The sequence below is a fragment of the Urocitellus parryii genome, chromosome 5 (genome assembly GCF_045843805.1).
Source record: "Urocitellus parryii isolate mUroPar1 chromosome 5, mUroPar1.hap1, whole genome shotgun sequence".
Taxonomy (NCBI): Eukaryota; Metazoa; Chordata; class Mammalia; order Rodentia; family Sciuridae; genus Urocitellus; species Urocitellus parryii.
Window position 1 is genome coordinate 66244200 of NC_135535.1, and position 14198 is coordinate 66258397.

The 14198-nt window shown below is 52.2% G+C and overlaps 1 protein-coding gene across 2 annotated transcripts in view; it reads left to right on the forward strand.

Moving 5' to 3' along the window:
- Positions 1-779: 779 nt before the first annotated feature.
- Positions 780-14198, forward strand: part of Faim2 (Fas apoptotic inhibitory molecule 2) — a 28561-nt gene continuing 15142 nt past the window's right edge. Inside the window, exons 1-8 of one of the 2 annotated variants that reach the window (XM_026407096.2) lie at positions 780-794; positions 3211-3406; positions 6474-6577; positions 6952-7016; positions 7395-7448; positions 12914-12964; positions 13232-13271; positions 13744-13781. In XM_026407096.2, coding sequence (XP_026262881.1) covers positions 780-794; positions 3211-3406; positions 6474-6577; positions 6952-7016; positions 7395-7448; positions 12914-12964; positions 13232-13271; positions 13744-13781 — 563 coding nt within the window. The remainder of the gene's footprint in view (positions 795-3210; positions 3407-6473; positions 6578-6951; positions 7017-7394; positions 7449-12913; positions 12965-13231; positions 13272-13743; positions 13782-14198) is intronic. The other variant, XM_026407097.2, reaches the window with a different exon arrangement.

Sequence of the window (14198 nt, forward strand, 5' to 3'; positions counted from 1 at the left end):
GAAAGACCTGGTTAAATGTCCTAACAGCATTGAAAAGACAGACGTTGCATCCTCCCAACCACTTCTCTGGGAGACAAGGGAGGCAGGGGCCTATCCTATTTCTCCCACCTTACAGGTGAGAAAACCAAAGTAAGGAGAGGTGGCTACATGGTTTGCCCAAGGGCCATAGGAATTTGGGGCCCAGAGGCCCTGTTAGAAGCAGGCAGAGTGCACAAGACATCCAGGATTTCCCCCCTCTACCCTGGATGATGAAATAGATGACGGAGATAGAAATCAGGGCCGTGATCACACAGGGAGAGGGAACAAGGCAGGAGCCTGGCTGGAGCCTAATTGCGGCATTGATGGTGGAGAGATGAGGCCCTGACACAGCTCTGGCTAAGGGCAGGCGGCATCAGCTGGTCGGGTGTCACGGAGTCCCCGCGCCTCCTCCCTCCCCCGCGGACCCATCCACTTGGGCTTCTCCGCAGCACCGAGCTCCCTAATCCCGGGGGAAGGGGGAAGGTACTGAGGAGGGGAGGAGGAGGAGAGCGGAGGAGGGGGGCGGCAAGCACCTCCTCCCTGAGCTCGCGAATCCGCAGCGTCCTCCGCAGCATCCTCCCAGGCCCGCCCCCCTGCCCCCAGTCACCCCCCCTCGCGCGGATGGTACGCTCCGGTCCTCTTGGCCCGGCTGCAGTGGATGTTGCTAGAACCCACGCGGAGGAAGGAAGAGACGCAGGCAGGCTGCGGTGACCCAAGCGGCAGCCCCTGCCTCAGGGACCCCTTCCCCGAGAGACGGCACCATGACCCAGGGAAAGGTACCGGCATCTCCCCCCCACCTGCACCATCCTCTATCCACTGGGCTCCCTGTCTCCCTGTCATTCTGAGTAAGCTCCCTTGGACCACTTTAAGCAGCTTTCCCTTGGCTCCAGGGCAAAGGTCCTCTGTGATCCTTGCTGAAGTCAGAGAACCAAAAGGCCCATCTCTAGAAATGGGTTGGCACCTCTCTGGACCCCTGGGCTCTCCTCCCTTCCCATCTCTTCCACCCCATACTTTGGTATCACAAGACTTTACAAGGCCATGGCCTCCATAACCAGCCAGCCTGGGTGTGCAGCATAACTGTATCTATGTGCGTGTGTATTTGTATGCTAGGATGAACCTTGAGGGATAATATAATGCTTGTGGGCATCCCTCCACTTGCAGACCCAACCACTTTATAGTCATCTTTCACATCCTCAAAGAATCCTTCTCCCCACCATCACCCCTAACTCCCTGTCATTACTCCACATCTGGTTATCTGGATATCTGGATATTTGGATAAGTACATTATGGTTGGGGGTTACTATGGAAACCCTGCATCAGGATGCTCTGGTTTTTGTTTTTGTTTTGGCCAGGCATGAGACTGATAAAAATATAATCTTATTTTCTAGTTTTAGGCCTGAATTGTGGGGGAGGGCTGGGCAGAGACTTGGCTGGCCCAGTAGGGTTATGTAACATCAACAGCCTGTGGAATTATACAACCATTAGGGCCTAGGGCAAAGGGGGAGGGTCCTCCAGTCTGCTGTTTGGAGGGCTAAGGATTGGGCAGAGAAAACAGAAGGCCCTCCCCCACTCCCCTCCCCCTTCTTAGCTTTGAGATGAGCTTCTGAGCCAATTGCATCCCTCCCTGGGCCCTCAGATCCTCCTCTCCCTGTTTTTAGGTTCTTTGGGCCTCAAAATGATATCACTAGGTGGTACCACCTCCTGCCATTGGCCGGACATCACTTGGGAATGCCATATGTGTGTGTGTGTATTCTGGGGAGTGAGTGTCAAAGTGGAGCGGAGATAGGTTTTCCCAAGCTCAACCCCTGAGGTCTGCATGATGAAGGGATCTGGGAGGGGGAGAAATGCAGTCTCACAGGCCTGGGTTCCTGGATCCTTCCCCAGGGGTCTGGGGACGTTGAGCCTTCACTTCTTTTCCCCAACTCGCCCCCCCACCAGTCTCTCTGCAGGTACTATTTTCTATCTTAGAGTGAACTTGCTACCTCCTGCCTCCTCAATCCCTTGCCTCAGTTCACCCACTGGGATAGACAAGACTCCTCCAGTCCAGTAGTCCTTTGAGCTAGCTAGGAACCAGGAGTCTTCTGGTGTTCCCCCCTCTCTGGGCCAGACAACCTGCTCAGGAGCCCTGCGGTCTTCCCTAGGACTTATCAACTTCAGCTTAGGTCAACTTGGAATCAGACCTAAATACCACCTTCTGAGTCTGGTCTCTTTGTGGCTCTTGTTTTCACATCACCTCCTCCACACCAATCTTTCCTTCTCTGGCCACATCACTGAGACCCTCACAGCTCATAGCCTCCCAACAAAGCTAAATGTAGGCATGATGGGGCTGGGACATATCTGAGAATAAACAGATTTGAGTTCTCAACTTGCCATGGGCACATTTTCCAGGGGCCTCCTTCCCTCATTCATTAAGTGAAGGAAGGGGCTAAACTAGATGTCTTTTGAGGTCCCCTCCAGCAGTGGCATTCTGAAATTCTGTCTGTTTGGAGGAGAAGCCGAGGTTCCCATAGGATGAGGCCAGAACAGGGCCCCGACCAGGGGCTCGTGTCCTCCCTGCACCCGGCCCTCTCCATCCTCTTTTCTCTTTCCTCCCTTTCCTTTTCCCTTCTTGTGCCCTTCTCTCCCCTGTCCCTATTCTCCTCGTGTCATTTCTAGCCCAGCAGAAAGAGACCAGTCCCAGTTTGTGGGACTTAGGCCCTGTGCCCCAGCAGGCCATGTGTGGCCCTGTGCCCGTGGATGAATCACTCCTCTGTGATCTTCAGTTCCTTGATTTTAAAACGGGGATCAAAATACAACCAGCAAGGCAGCAGGGAGATGAAATGAGAGAATCTTTCATCCAGTAATGTTTTTGAGTGCCTACTATGGGCCAGGCCCTTCTGTGGACCCCAGGGAAACAGTGGGACCACAGAGACCCAGGCCCTGCTCCTCAGGGACAGTGACCACCAATGCTGGACACTGCTAAGAATTTTCCCCTTTCCGAGTTCTTAGCGGGACTCCATGGTCCACCCATGGCTAGCCCCCATTCTCTTGGAGCTCAGTTCTGCCATCGATAAAATGGGGAGATTTTTGTCTACACACTGTCCTTCCTAGTACAGGTGAAAGCACCCGGGGAAGTTCCAGGAATTGGGATGATAAGGAGGGGTTGGAAGGCTCTCTTTCCCTGGTGACTGTCTTTCTGTCTCCACTTCACAGCTCTCTGTGGCTAACAAGGCCCCTGGGACGGAGGGGCAGCAGCAGGCGAATGGCGAGAAAAAGGAGACTCCAGCAGTACCCTCGGCCCCACCCTCCTATGAGGAGGCCACCTCTGGGGAGGGGCTGAAGGCAGGAGCCTTCCCCCCAGCCCCCACGGCTGTGCCTCTCCATCCCAGCTGGGCCTTTGTGGACCCCAGTAAGTCACTCAGCTCCTGGAAGATGGAGCATGTGGGGAGCAGTGGGCCCACAAGGAAAACCTGGGTGGGAAGAAGTTGCCCAAATGCCAGATGCATTGTGTGGTTGTTGTATGCAGTTGCACTATCAAAGACTTTGAAGGGCTATGGCTGTGGCTCAGTGGCTGTGGCTGGGTGGCAGAGCGCTTGCCTAGCATGTGTGAGGCACTGGGTTCAATCCTTAGCACCACATAAATAAACAAATACAATAAAGGAATTGTCCATCTACAGCTACAAAATTAAAAAAAAAAAAAGACTTAGAATTTGGAGGACTATTCTAAGGGTAGGTTGGAGAGGACTCCCATGAAAAGGGAGAGGTGATGTCTGTAGTCAGGGTGCTCTCTGACAGGGAAAAGGGGATTTTTTTTTCAAGTCATCAGGCTAGAACAAGTAGAACAGACTGATGGAGGACAAAAGCCAGGATGTGGTCTAGAAAAGCCTTCCTAGAAGAAAGAGATGAAGCAAGGGATTGGTCATGACCTTAGCTGGATCTGGTTCCCTGTGAGTGGGGGTACAACATTCACACATCGATGGATCTGAAACCCTAGCAGGGAAGGTCCCCATGGAGACCCCATGGTTTGGGGGAGTTAGGGGCCTGGGGATCCACCTCATCAAGTACTTTCATTGTCTCCCTTCCCTTCCCCTAGCCAGACCAGACTGGGCACGACTCACAGCCACACCTAAGGCCAGTGCCAGCTTCTTCTGGCCAAGGTTCCCTGCAGGAGCTTCATCTCGGGGCTGGGAATAGGCAGCTTCCCACAGGCTGTAAGGAAGAGCCCCTCAAATACTCCTCAACCCCTTCTGCGTCCTCCCGCAGCCTCCCCTCCCCCATTTTGCCATCCCCACCTCCACCACCTGCAGAATTCTAGAAGGGACCCCAGGGACAATGCTCCAGACAGAGCCCCTGTTTACAGGAAGTGGCCACCATAGTCTACGGCTCCCAATACCAACCTCCTGGACCTGGAACCCAGATGTCTCGTGGTTCACACTACTGGAAGGCCAAAGGTCTGGTGTTTGTGGGCGCCCTTTCCTCTGCCCCTGACACCCACAGATTTGCTTTCCCTCTCCTTTTCTCCGTGGCCATTTGGGTTGGCAAAGAAAATAGGCAGAATGTGAAGGAGGAGTGAAAGATAAGAGGGAGGCCCCAGGTTAGGTTTAGGTTTACAGTGGACCTGCCCCTCTGCCTCTTCTTCATTTCTCATGTTTTGGTTGCTAGAGTGAGCTGCTTTACTATATATATATATATATTTTTTTTTTTTTTCAGTTGTAGATGGACACAATATCTTTCTTTCTTTCGGGTGCTGGGATTGAACTCAGGGGTGCTCAACCACTGAGCCACATCCCCAGCCCTGTTTTATATTTTATTTAGAAACAGGATCTCACTGAGTTGCTTAGTGCCTCACTTTTTTCTGAGGCTGGCTTTGAACTTGTGTCCTCCTGCCTCAGCCTCCCTAGCCACTGGGATTACAGGCGTGCGCCACCATACCCAGCTTTTTAAAATTTATTTTCATGTGGTGTGAGGATTGAACCCAGTGCCTCACATGTGCTAGGCAAGCACTCTACCACTGAGCTACAACCCCAGCCCCTGGGCTGCTTTACTTTAAGAAATGTGTTCCAAGGAACAATCCGGTCAGGAAGAGCACTCCTTTCAATTAGCGTGTGATACACATTTCCTAGGTGTATGCCAGGCAATGTCTGGCTCTGAGCTCATTTCAAAGGATGCAAGAGACTGTGCAAGGAAATGATGACTACCACCCAGGAGCACAGATTGAGTGAGAGAGGCCTGGGCAGCTCATCTAACCCGTCTGCTGGGCACGGAAGCCTTCCTAGCGGAAGGGGTATCCACACTGAGTCCTGAAAGATGCCATGAGTTAGCCGAGGGAAGGGTAGAAAAATGAGTGTTTGAGGCAGAAAGAATAGAATGTGCACAGGCAGGCCAGCATGTGACTGAAAAAATGTACTCAGGCCAAGAAAAGTGGGAGGGAGGGATGTGTAGGGGAGCTTGGAGGACCCTGCTCCTGAAGGGGATTGGAGTCTTTGTTAAGGAACTTGAACTTGAGTGATGGGCTGTGGGGAGCCATTGAAGAGCTTAAAGCAAGGCCATATCAGTTTTAAAGGACCAAGAAAGAGGTTATTGTTGCAGGGGGCAGTGAGGGAGAGATTAGGGAGACCTGGTGGGGCCAATGGAGGAAAACAGAGTGGACACATATGAAGACTTGGGAATGGCCCTGAGGAAGGACAGGGTATTGTAGTCCCCACACAAAGCACAGAGGACATAGGGTTTAATTTTTATCTTATTTGATCCACATAAAATGAGTACACCAACCCATAGCAGAAGATACTCAGAGAAAGCTGGTGACTTGCTCAAGGTCACACAGCCAGTCAGTCCTAGAAAATGAATCTGCCTATAGGTCTGTTTGACCACAGAGTACATGCTCTTCCCAAAATCTGAGTTCTGGGACCAAGCCCTGAACCTTTATCCTCACTTGACCTCCCACTTCTTGCCCTTGTCCTGGCTTTATTTCCCCTCCAGGATCCCACCCGGTCCTGATTTCTGGAACACCAGAAAGTCTGACCCATCAAACCACCAGTCCCCAGAGCCCATTCCAAGGGCCTCAGAGGAATCCAGGGTCAGAATCTTTGACCCTGGGATGTGCTGAGTGGCTTGAAGAATGGCTATCCTTTTCTGATCCTTGACCACAAGGAAGCCAGGGTACCCAGGGAGGAGGATGGGGACACAAGACAGAAGGGACACTTGTGTGTGGCAGAGCTCAGCCCCCAGAGCCCCAACCAGGCTAAGCAGAGGGAAAGGGAGGAGAGATGACAATTCATTTCCAGGACCCAGAACAGGAAAGTTAAGAAGTGACCAGGGAGAGAGATCTAGGTATGGGCTGGAGTGGGGTGTTTGATAATGGAGCAGGAGAAAAAGACTTTGCTGAGTCCAGAGAGCCATCTTGACGGAGCAGATGGCCATTAGGGACAGTGTTTTTGTGTATAGGAACCCTCATGACCCTCCACTTGCCCACACAGGCAACAGCTCCGGCTATGAAGGTGGTTATCCCTCGGGGCACCATGAGCTCTTCACCATCTACAGTTGGGATGACCAGAAAGTTAGGCGGGTCTTCATCAGAAAGGTAAGCGCCTTTTTCTGGCTCTCCAGAACTGGAGGCTTGCCTCTCAAAGTCCCTTGGCCTAACCTCTGCCTGCAGAAGCCACCTTCCCCCCTTTCTTGTGATTCCAGCTGACGGACATCCCTATTAGGAAGAGCTTTTTAGTTTCACCCAGGCCCCTGCTGCTCCCACCTCTGGGTTCCATGATTGTTTTCCACTTGTCCTGGGTCTTTCCCAGTGATTCCTAAGAAGGAGGATGGCGTGCCCAGGAAGTGGGTCTGGAGATTCAAATGAGTCCCTGAGAGTCTGGGATCTCCCTGAGCCTTGCTGGAAGCCTGAGCCTGCCTGGCCCCCAAACAGGGATCCTCAAACTGAGAAGAACCCCATTTATTCCCCAGGTCTACACCATCCTTCTGATTCAGTTGCTGGTGACCTTGGGAGTCGTGGCTCTCTTTACCTTTTGGTGAGTTGACAATGTGAACTGGCACCGTCCACGGTGGTCATGGCCAATCCTGGGGCAGGGGAATTCCCAATCAGACCTCATTTGGAATGTTCACCAAGAGAGATTTGGGGGGACACCTGAGGAGTCCTCTATCCAGAGAGACTTGCTGCGCTCTAGGCCTGCAGGTGTCTAAGGGGCAGTCTTTCTTACAGATCCACCAGCTAGAAACCCAGGAACCCCTGGTCCCAGCTTGGGCCTGGGCTGTAACTCCCTGAGTCTCCGGGGGCTGCATCCCTCCTTCTTCCTCCTTTTGGAGTCTTGTGAACTGTATGTGACGGGTGCAAATGTTGAACCAGAAATAGAGACCTATGGTAAATTTTGATCTTCTCTTCTTTGCAGTGACCCTGTTAAGGATTATGTCCAGGCCAATCCAGGATGGTACTGGGCTTCCTAGTGAGTATACCCCACCCCAGAAGCCCCCTCCCAGAGAAGATCCAATGGCAATAGGAGGGAATCTCTGTGTCTCTGTTGACAGATCCAAGCACATGACTTCCCCATACCCCATGGAGACTGTCCTCCCAGATCCCTCTGCCTTACCCCATTCTGCTGGCTACAGCACATGACCAGAAGGACTTTTCTGGAGTATTGAGGCCTGAACAGGGCAGACAGAAGATGCGGGTAGATTCTGGTACCTACATAACTTGGAAAGGGTGGGGCTCGGGTCATGGCTGGAGAGACCCCCGTGCCTTGGCCCTAACAGAGGAGGGGGAACACCTTGACCCACACTAATGATAATGTTGCTATTCTTATTAGCATTGCTATTATTAATGCTTACGAAATTATTAATCATAATAGCTACCACTTAAAGAGTGCCTAATAAGGGCTGGGCATTCTTCTGTGTGCTTTATGTACAGTATTGCATTTGATCCTTGAATCTACTGGGCATGATTACCTCAGAAAACGAAGGCTCAGAGGGCTTGAGTAATTTGCCCAAGGTCACACAGCTAGTCAGTGATGATTGGAATACAAACCCAAGATTCAGGTTAAAACTTGTGACCTTTATCCTTCTGTTTGGCAGTCTCTCTTTAACCCTCAAGTCACCTGGCTCATGCTAGTCCTATAATCTTTTAAAGAACATAGCTGGTAGCTTGGGAGAAGAGGTGTGAAGTTTTAGGTGATTCTGACCCTCCTTTCTGAGTAATTAAGGAGTAATTTTGGATAATTCCAGGCCAGAACCACTCTGGAACTCAGGGAAGAGCTGCTCTTTCCATAGGCTTTCTGAGTGCCCAGCCCTGTACCGAGGCTACCAGGGACGAGGCTTCTGCAGTGAAAGACAATGGTTTGATGAAGGAGAGACTGGACTGGCAAAGGGCTGAAAGGATTTCTCAGCCCTAGGGGTCAAAGCTGTGATCACCCGACTAAGGAAGTTGCACACTGTGGCTGTCCCAGGGCGGTTCCTGGATAGGGATCTGGTGGGGAGGTTAACCCAAAGCCCCCTGGACCACCTTGAGCCCAGAGCAGTCTCAGAGTTGGACCTAGAGTTGGCACAAACCGGCCAAAGACTGGCAGTAAAGAGACGCTTCCTGGCCTCGGGCTTCTTGAAGAAGCTGGGCAACCTCTTTAAAGTTGTGGGTCCAGGGGAAGAGATTTTCATACTTAAAGCCTGTCCTAGGTCACAGGAGAAGAGGCCCTGTCTGCAGAGCAAGCAGCGAGGCATGTGTCTTTGGAGAGGAGAGGCATTATTTGGTAAAGCTAATGAGGCCCCAGGGACTGCCACCCCAGCCAGCCCACACAGCAGGTTGGCATGGATCCCAACACATAGTCACCACTGCCTAGTAGCCTCAGCCCCCCGAGAACTCGGGAATGGAGTCCTTAGGTCCCTGGGCCTTCTGTGAGAGGGTCTCCAGGACCCCATGCCCTGAGCACCTGGCAAGAGGACAGCCTCAGGAAGTAGGGCAGAGTCCACGCCATGGTGTGTGTGTGGGTGTGTGTGTGTGTGTGTGTGTGTGTGTGTGGAGAATGGGGATCAGGGGAAGAGAGGTCAGGAGAATCTGGCCTCTGAGTGATGAGATTTGGAGTCCCTCCTCCTCACCATCTTCAGGCCTGGAGGGGGGTGGTACGGATAGAAAGAAATCAGAAGTGGGCGTGGGCTATGTGCTTTTTCATGGGGTGTCACAAAGCATGAAAGGTACCTAGGAGTTTCAACTGTCCTTTCCTCCAGAAAGCCCACCTGGGGTTCTGCCCTGCCCCTTCCTCACCCTCAACCCTTCCAATCCTGTGCCTGAGTCTGTTTCCTGATTCCAGAGGGTCTCACTTCCTCCAACACACCAAATGCTTTGAGGGCTCCATCACTGTCTCTTCCTTGTAGAGGAGAGTAATATCAGTGAGAACAAAACAGCTCTTTTTCTGTGCATGAGTACATATAATTTTCATTCATCCTTCCAGTAAGACTATCAGGTGGGTACTATTATTATCCCCATCCTACAGATGAGAAAATTGGAGTGGAGAGATCATTGCTTCCCAAGCAGCACAGCCAGGATAGAATCCCACACTTCCCCTTTCTGCTGTGCTGCCTACAACACTGGATTCTAGAGCAGGACAAGTCAGGAGGGGCACTAGGTTTGGCTGGCCTTTATCTGAGCCTCACTCCCTTGTCGTTGAAACTCTGTAAACAGACTATCCCAGGCCCTGGGGCTCAGGCTCTGAAGTACAAATCAGCTGTTCTCTCTGCCTTCTCTAACTCATTCTCTGCCCCCTGGGACTCCAGCCTTGGCTTTCTCAAGGTCCCAGGTTCCCGTCCGTGGGTTCTCGCCTTATTGTCTGATTGCTCCCACTGAGCCATGGTGTCTGCAGCACAGCTGAGAAGGAAGACTTGAGGCTAGAGCTGGGGTGGAGGTGGGCCGTCCTGTCTGTCTGTCTATCCGTCAGCCAGCTTCTAATTGCAATAATAGCAGCTCCAGTGGAGGAGGAGTTCGAACTCTGCGCCAAACCCTGTACGAGTGCTTCACCTGCATTCTCTCTTCGGGCTTCCCAGCAGCCTCCTGTTTTACGAAGGAGGGAACTGGGACTTAGCCATCAAGTAGCTCATCCAAGATACAGTGGTAGTGGCACATGAATGCCGAGTTGGACTCCAGAGCCGCACCATAGTCCTGGTCTCGGATCCCTCTGCCCTTCCTTCTGACGTCTTGTCATGAGGGTTGAGGAGTAGGGATCAGAGAGAAAAGGAGACTGGACCCTTGCCCTCAGGGAGCTTCTAGTCTGGCCAGGAGCAGGACTTACCAAGGACACACGTAGACAAGGGTACTATTATCATTGTTGAGGTGACTGGCTAATGACTCAAGTGAGAGCAAAAGAGAGCAGAGGCCGGAATGTTTCTCAACTGGGGCAGGATGGGTGCTGCTGTCCCACATGGGCAGGGTGTTCAGCAGGTCTGGCACCTGGCACCAACTACCAGCAGAACCCCCCCCACCCCGCAATTGCTGTGACCTTAGCTGCACATTATTCAACATCCACTAAAGAAAAGAAAAGGGTCAGGATGGAGGGATCTTGTTCACCAAATTCAATATGGCATATCTTGACCCCTGCATTGCCTGTTTTTTATTTTTGCATTGCATTCAGAAATACTTAAAGAGCTCCTATCAGGTGCAAGGCCCTGGGTTAGACGGTGGGAGTGCAAAATGGCCCCTGGATGGGAGTTGCAGGCTGGCCCCTGGATGCTCCATCTGCTTGGGGAGTCTGATGAGCTGGCCCATGAGGTGTGGGGGTACAGGCTTCAGCTGAGGTACACCCATGAGGGACAGAGGAAACCCCTCTGGAGGAGGAAGCCTCAGGTGTCCTTGCCAGTACTTTACAGCAGGAACAGTGTGGTGAGCACGTTTCCAGCGTGCAGAGCAGGTTGTGAGGAAGAGGGTGGAGTACAGGGCCGAGTGAGGTGAGAGCAGGGCTGGAGAGGTGGGCGGGGAGGACCATATCCTTATTGCCAGGCCTTCTGGAATTTTATAGAGAGAAGTCACATGATCGGGTCTGTCAGTAGCTTGGAAGGTGGAAGCCAAGGCGGGAGGCAGGAGGACCAGACGGACTACCATATAGATCAGGCCAGAGAGCGAAGAGAAAGAGGTGGCCCAACCTCAAAGGGTGGTGGTGGGGATGGAGGGAAGAGCGCAGATTTGAGAGCTGCCAGAGTAGGAGGATAAACAGATCCAGGTGATTAATTGGGAGTGGCAGAGTGAGAGTCAAGGATGATGCCGGAGGCCTCTGGGTGGATGGCTTGGCGGGTACATGGCGTCCTCTGTAGCAGGGATACAGGAGAAGGAACAGAGAAGATGGAAAGATCAGCTCTACCCTGTTGAGTCTGACACATTTCTGAAAAACTACGTCTGCCTAATTGGTAGCTGGATGTTTCAGACTGGAGTTGAGAAAGAAAATGTAGTTCTGAAATATGGGGGTGCAAGTCCTATAGGTTAGGAAGCCCACCTAGGGAGAGTATGAAGGGAGCAGAGTCTGTGTTGAAGGAATCAAGCCCATTCAGAGACTCCCTGAAGGAGACTGAGAAGGAGTGGCCAGTGAGGGAGGAGGGAACCCAAAAGTGTGTCATTGTAGAACCAGAGAAACAATAGGAGTGATCAGACATAAGAGGTTAGGTAAGGACAGACAAGTGTCTTGGACTCAACAAGGTCACCCTGATGTAGCACAGCCATCTCTCATTAAGTAGGGTTGAGATGGGGCTTGCTGAGTTGGGGACACGAGAAGAGAATGAGTGGAAACCCCTTTTTTTTAGAAGCTGGGCTATGAGGCAGTTGGAATGGCTGTAACTAGAGATGGGAAGACAGGAGATAAAGATGGAGAATACCTGAGAAGGTTTGTGTGGAAGGAGAGGTGCCAGCAGGAAGATTAAAGTGAGGGAGACTGGGCCTTTGAGGGGGTGGACCCCAGAGGCCAAGCCAGGGGAGACTGGCCTGGGATGGGAGGAGACACAGGAGGACCCATATCGTGAGGTTGGCAGGTGGCAGGCAGGAAGCCAAGGGAGCCCCACCTTATTATCTTAGATCTTTCTGGAACACAACAGGTAGACTATGCTGGAGAGTGAGGCGGTCTGGGAGGTTTGGGAAGGAGGAGGAAGTCTGGAATGGCTGCTGTGGAGGGTGGGTGGGAGAACTGAGGAAAGGATGGAGAAGGGACGGCAATGCCGAGCTGAAGCCTCGTGGGAGGTGGAGACCGTGCACTGGTGGTGGCACTAACCCCATTCTTGGGTCCTCATCTCCCCGCTCCTGGACTGGCCTTTGCCTTCACTGTTCCCCGCCAAAATGCTGAGCTCACAGCCTGGTAGGGCAGAGCAACAATAAAGTAACTGACAAGATCGTTACAGGCCATGATAGGCTGAAAGAAGCCGTGTGGGATGGTGGATGTAAGTGATCTCCCTGGAGCCAGAGTCTGGGCTCCAATCCTGCTTCTGCAAGAGGGTATGTGTGACAGTCAAGTCACCTGACCTCAGCTTTAAAGTGAGGAACACATCTCAAAAGAAAAGATGCAAGGATCACATCAGTTAATATTTGTAAAGCTGTTTAAAAACTCTGCCTACCACATCAAAAATACTGCACATGAGCTTTTAAAGTAACAAGGTGATATCTGGGTGGTTCTTTTAGGTTGGCGGGTCAGGAGCAGCTGTCCCATGGCACCCAAGATTCAAAATTATTAGAAACAGGTTTATCCTATCCTCCTTCCTCTCCTCTGGAATTAGACCTAGAACCTGCCCATTGCCAGGTTTCTAGGACGACTGTGGCCTTCTCTCTGCTCCCTGCCCCCACCCCAACATCCTGCCTCACGTTTTGTGGGCAGGGGTAGCCAAGTGAATGAGCTAGGAGACTAGGAAGAGCTTCAAGAGCGACTGGCTGACTTAGCCATCTGTCTGTCTCTTACAGTGCTGTGTTCTTTGCTACCTACCTGACCCTGGCTTGCTGTTCTGGACCCAGGTATGTTAATGGCTTGAGGATCAACTTGTTGAAATATGAGCAGAACTTTGATAGTCTGGACCCAGCCCTGCCCACTGTCAGTGTACTGTGCACCCTCTCTGGGCCTCTGTCAAGTAGCCTGCCCCTCTCTCCTTCACTTGGCACCTCTAATGTGTGGGGAAAGTTGATAGACAAGTGGCATATGAAGGGGTAGCTGAAGGAAGAGGTTTCAAGGAGTGGGGGGAGGGTAGCAGAGACCCCGTCCCCAACCTATGGCTTGCTTTACAGGAGGCACTTTCCCTGGAACCTGATTCTGCTGACCATCTTTGTAAGTTCTTGGGATGAACTGGGGTCAGATGCTGAGTGGGGATGAAGGAAAGGAAGCATGGGCTTTGAGGGCCAGGGAGTCTGGGTTGGGGACATCCAGTGTGAGGACCCTGGGGACATGAATGTTTTCACTCCATCTCTTCCACCAGAACATTCTACCTTCTCTTTCCAAGTGGGCCTAGCTTTCCCCTCTATGTCCACTGTCGCCTTATTGTGCTTTTGTCCTTAAGAGGTTCCTAAGGGGTGTCCTAGAGCTATGGATAATGAAGGAAGAGAGGGCTCTTACTGGGGGAAGACAGGCTGCCTAAGAGAGAAAGGGACAGCTGGCCTGGGAGACACTGTATAGCTGGGTTAGTCCTGTGTACTTGTCGAGGGGCAGATGCACAGGGTAGAGGCCTGAGCTGAACCTTGAAGCTGCTTGGGCCCCCCAAATCTGAGTACTTTAACATTTCTTCTCCTGCCTCTCTTTTCAGACCCTGTCCATGGCCTACCTCACTGGGATGTTGTCCAGGTAAAGGAGTCAGATGGTAGGAGAGGAGGGCCGGGCCTGAAGCCAGGGACTGGCCATACTTGAGGGGAGCTGTCCTCAAAACACATCCTTCCTGGAAGCACTCGGGTGGGGGAGGGAGCTCAGGCCTGGATCCCTCTTCTCAGGCACCCCCTGGCCAGTGGCTCCAGGACCTGACCAGTTTGGTGGGGCAGAGGTGGGGGACCGTGGGGAACAAGGGGGCTTCTCTCAAGCTGTGATATAAAAGACCTCAGACTCATGTTCCTGAATTTACCTGTAAATTACCTCCAGGAATCTACAGAAGCCCCTCTCATTCCTACTATCTCCTATTTAAGGTCTTTCTAACATGATGAGTCTCAGCACAAGGGCCCAGGGGAGAGGCTAGAAAGCTGAGAGAGGGAGGGTCCTGGGAAAGGGAAC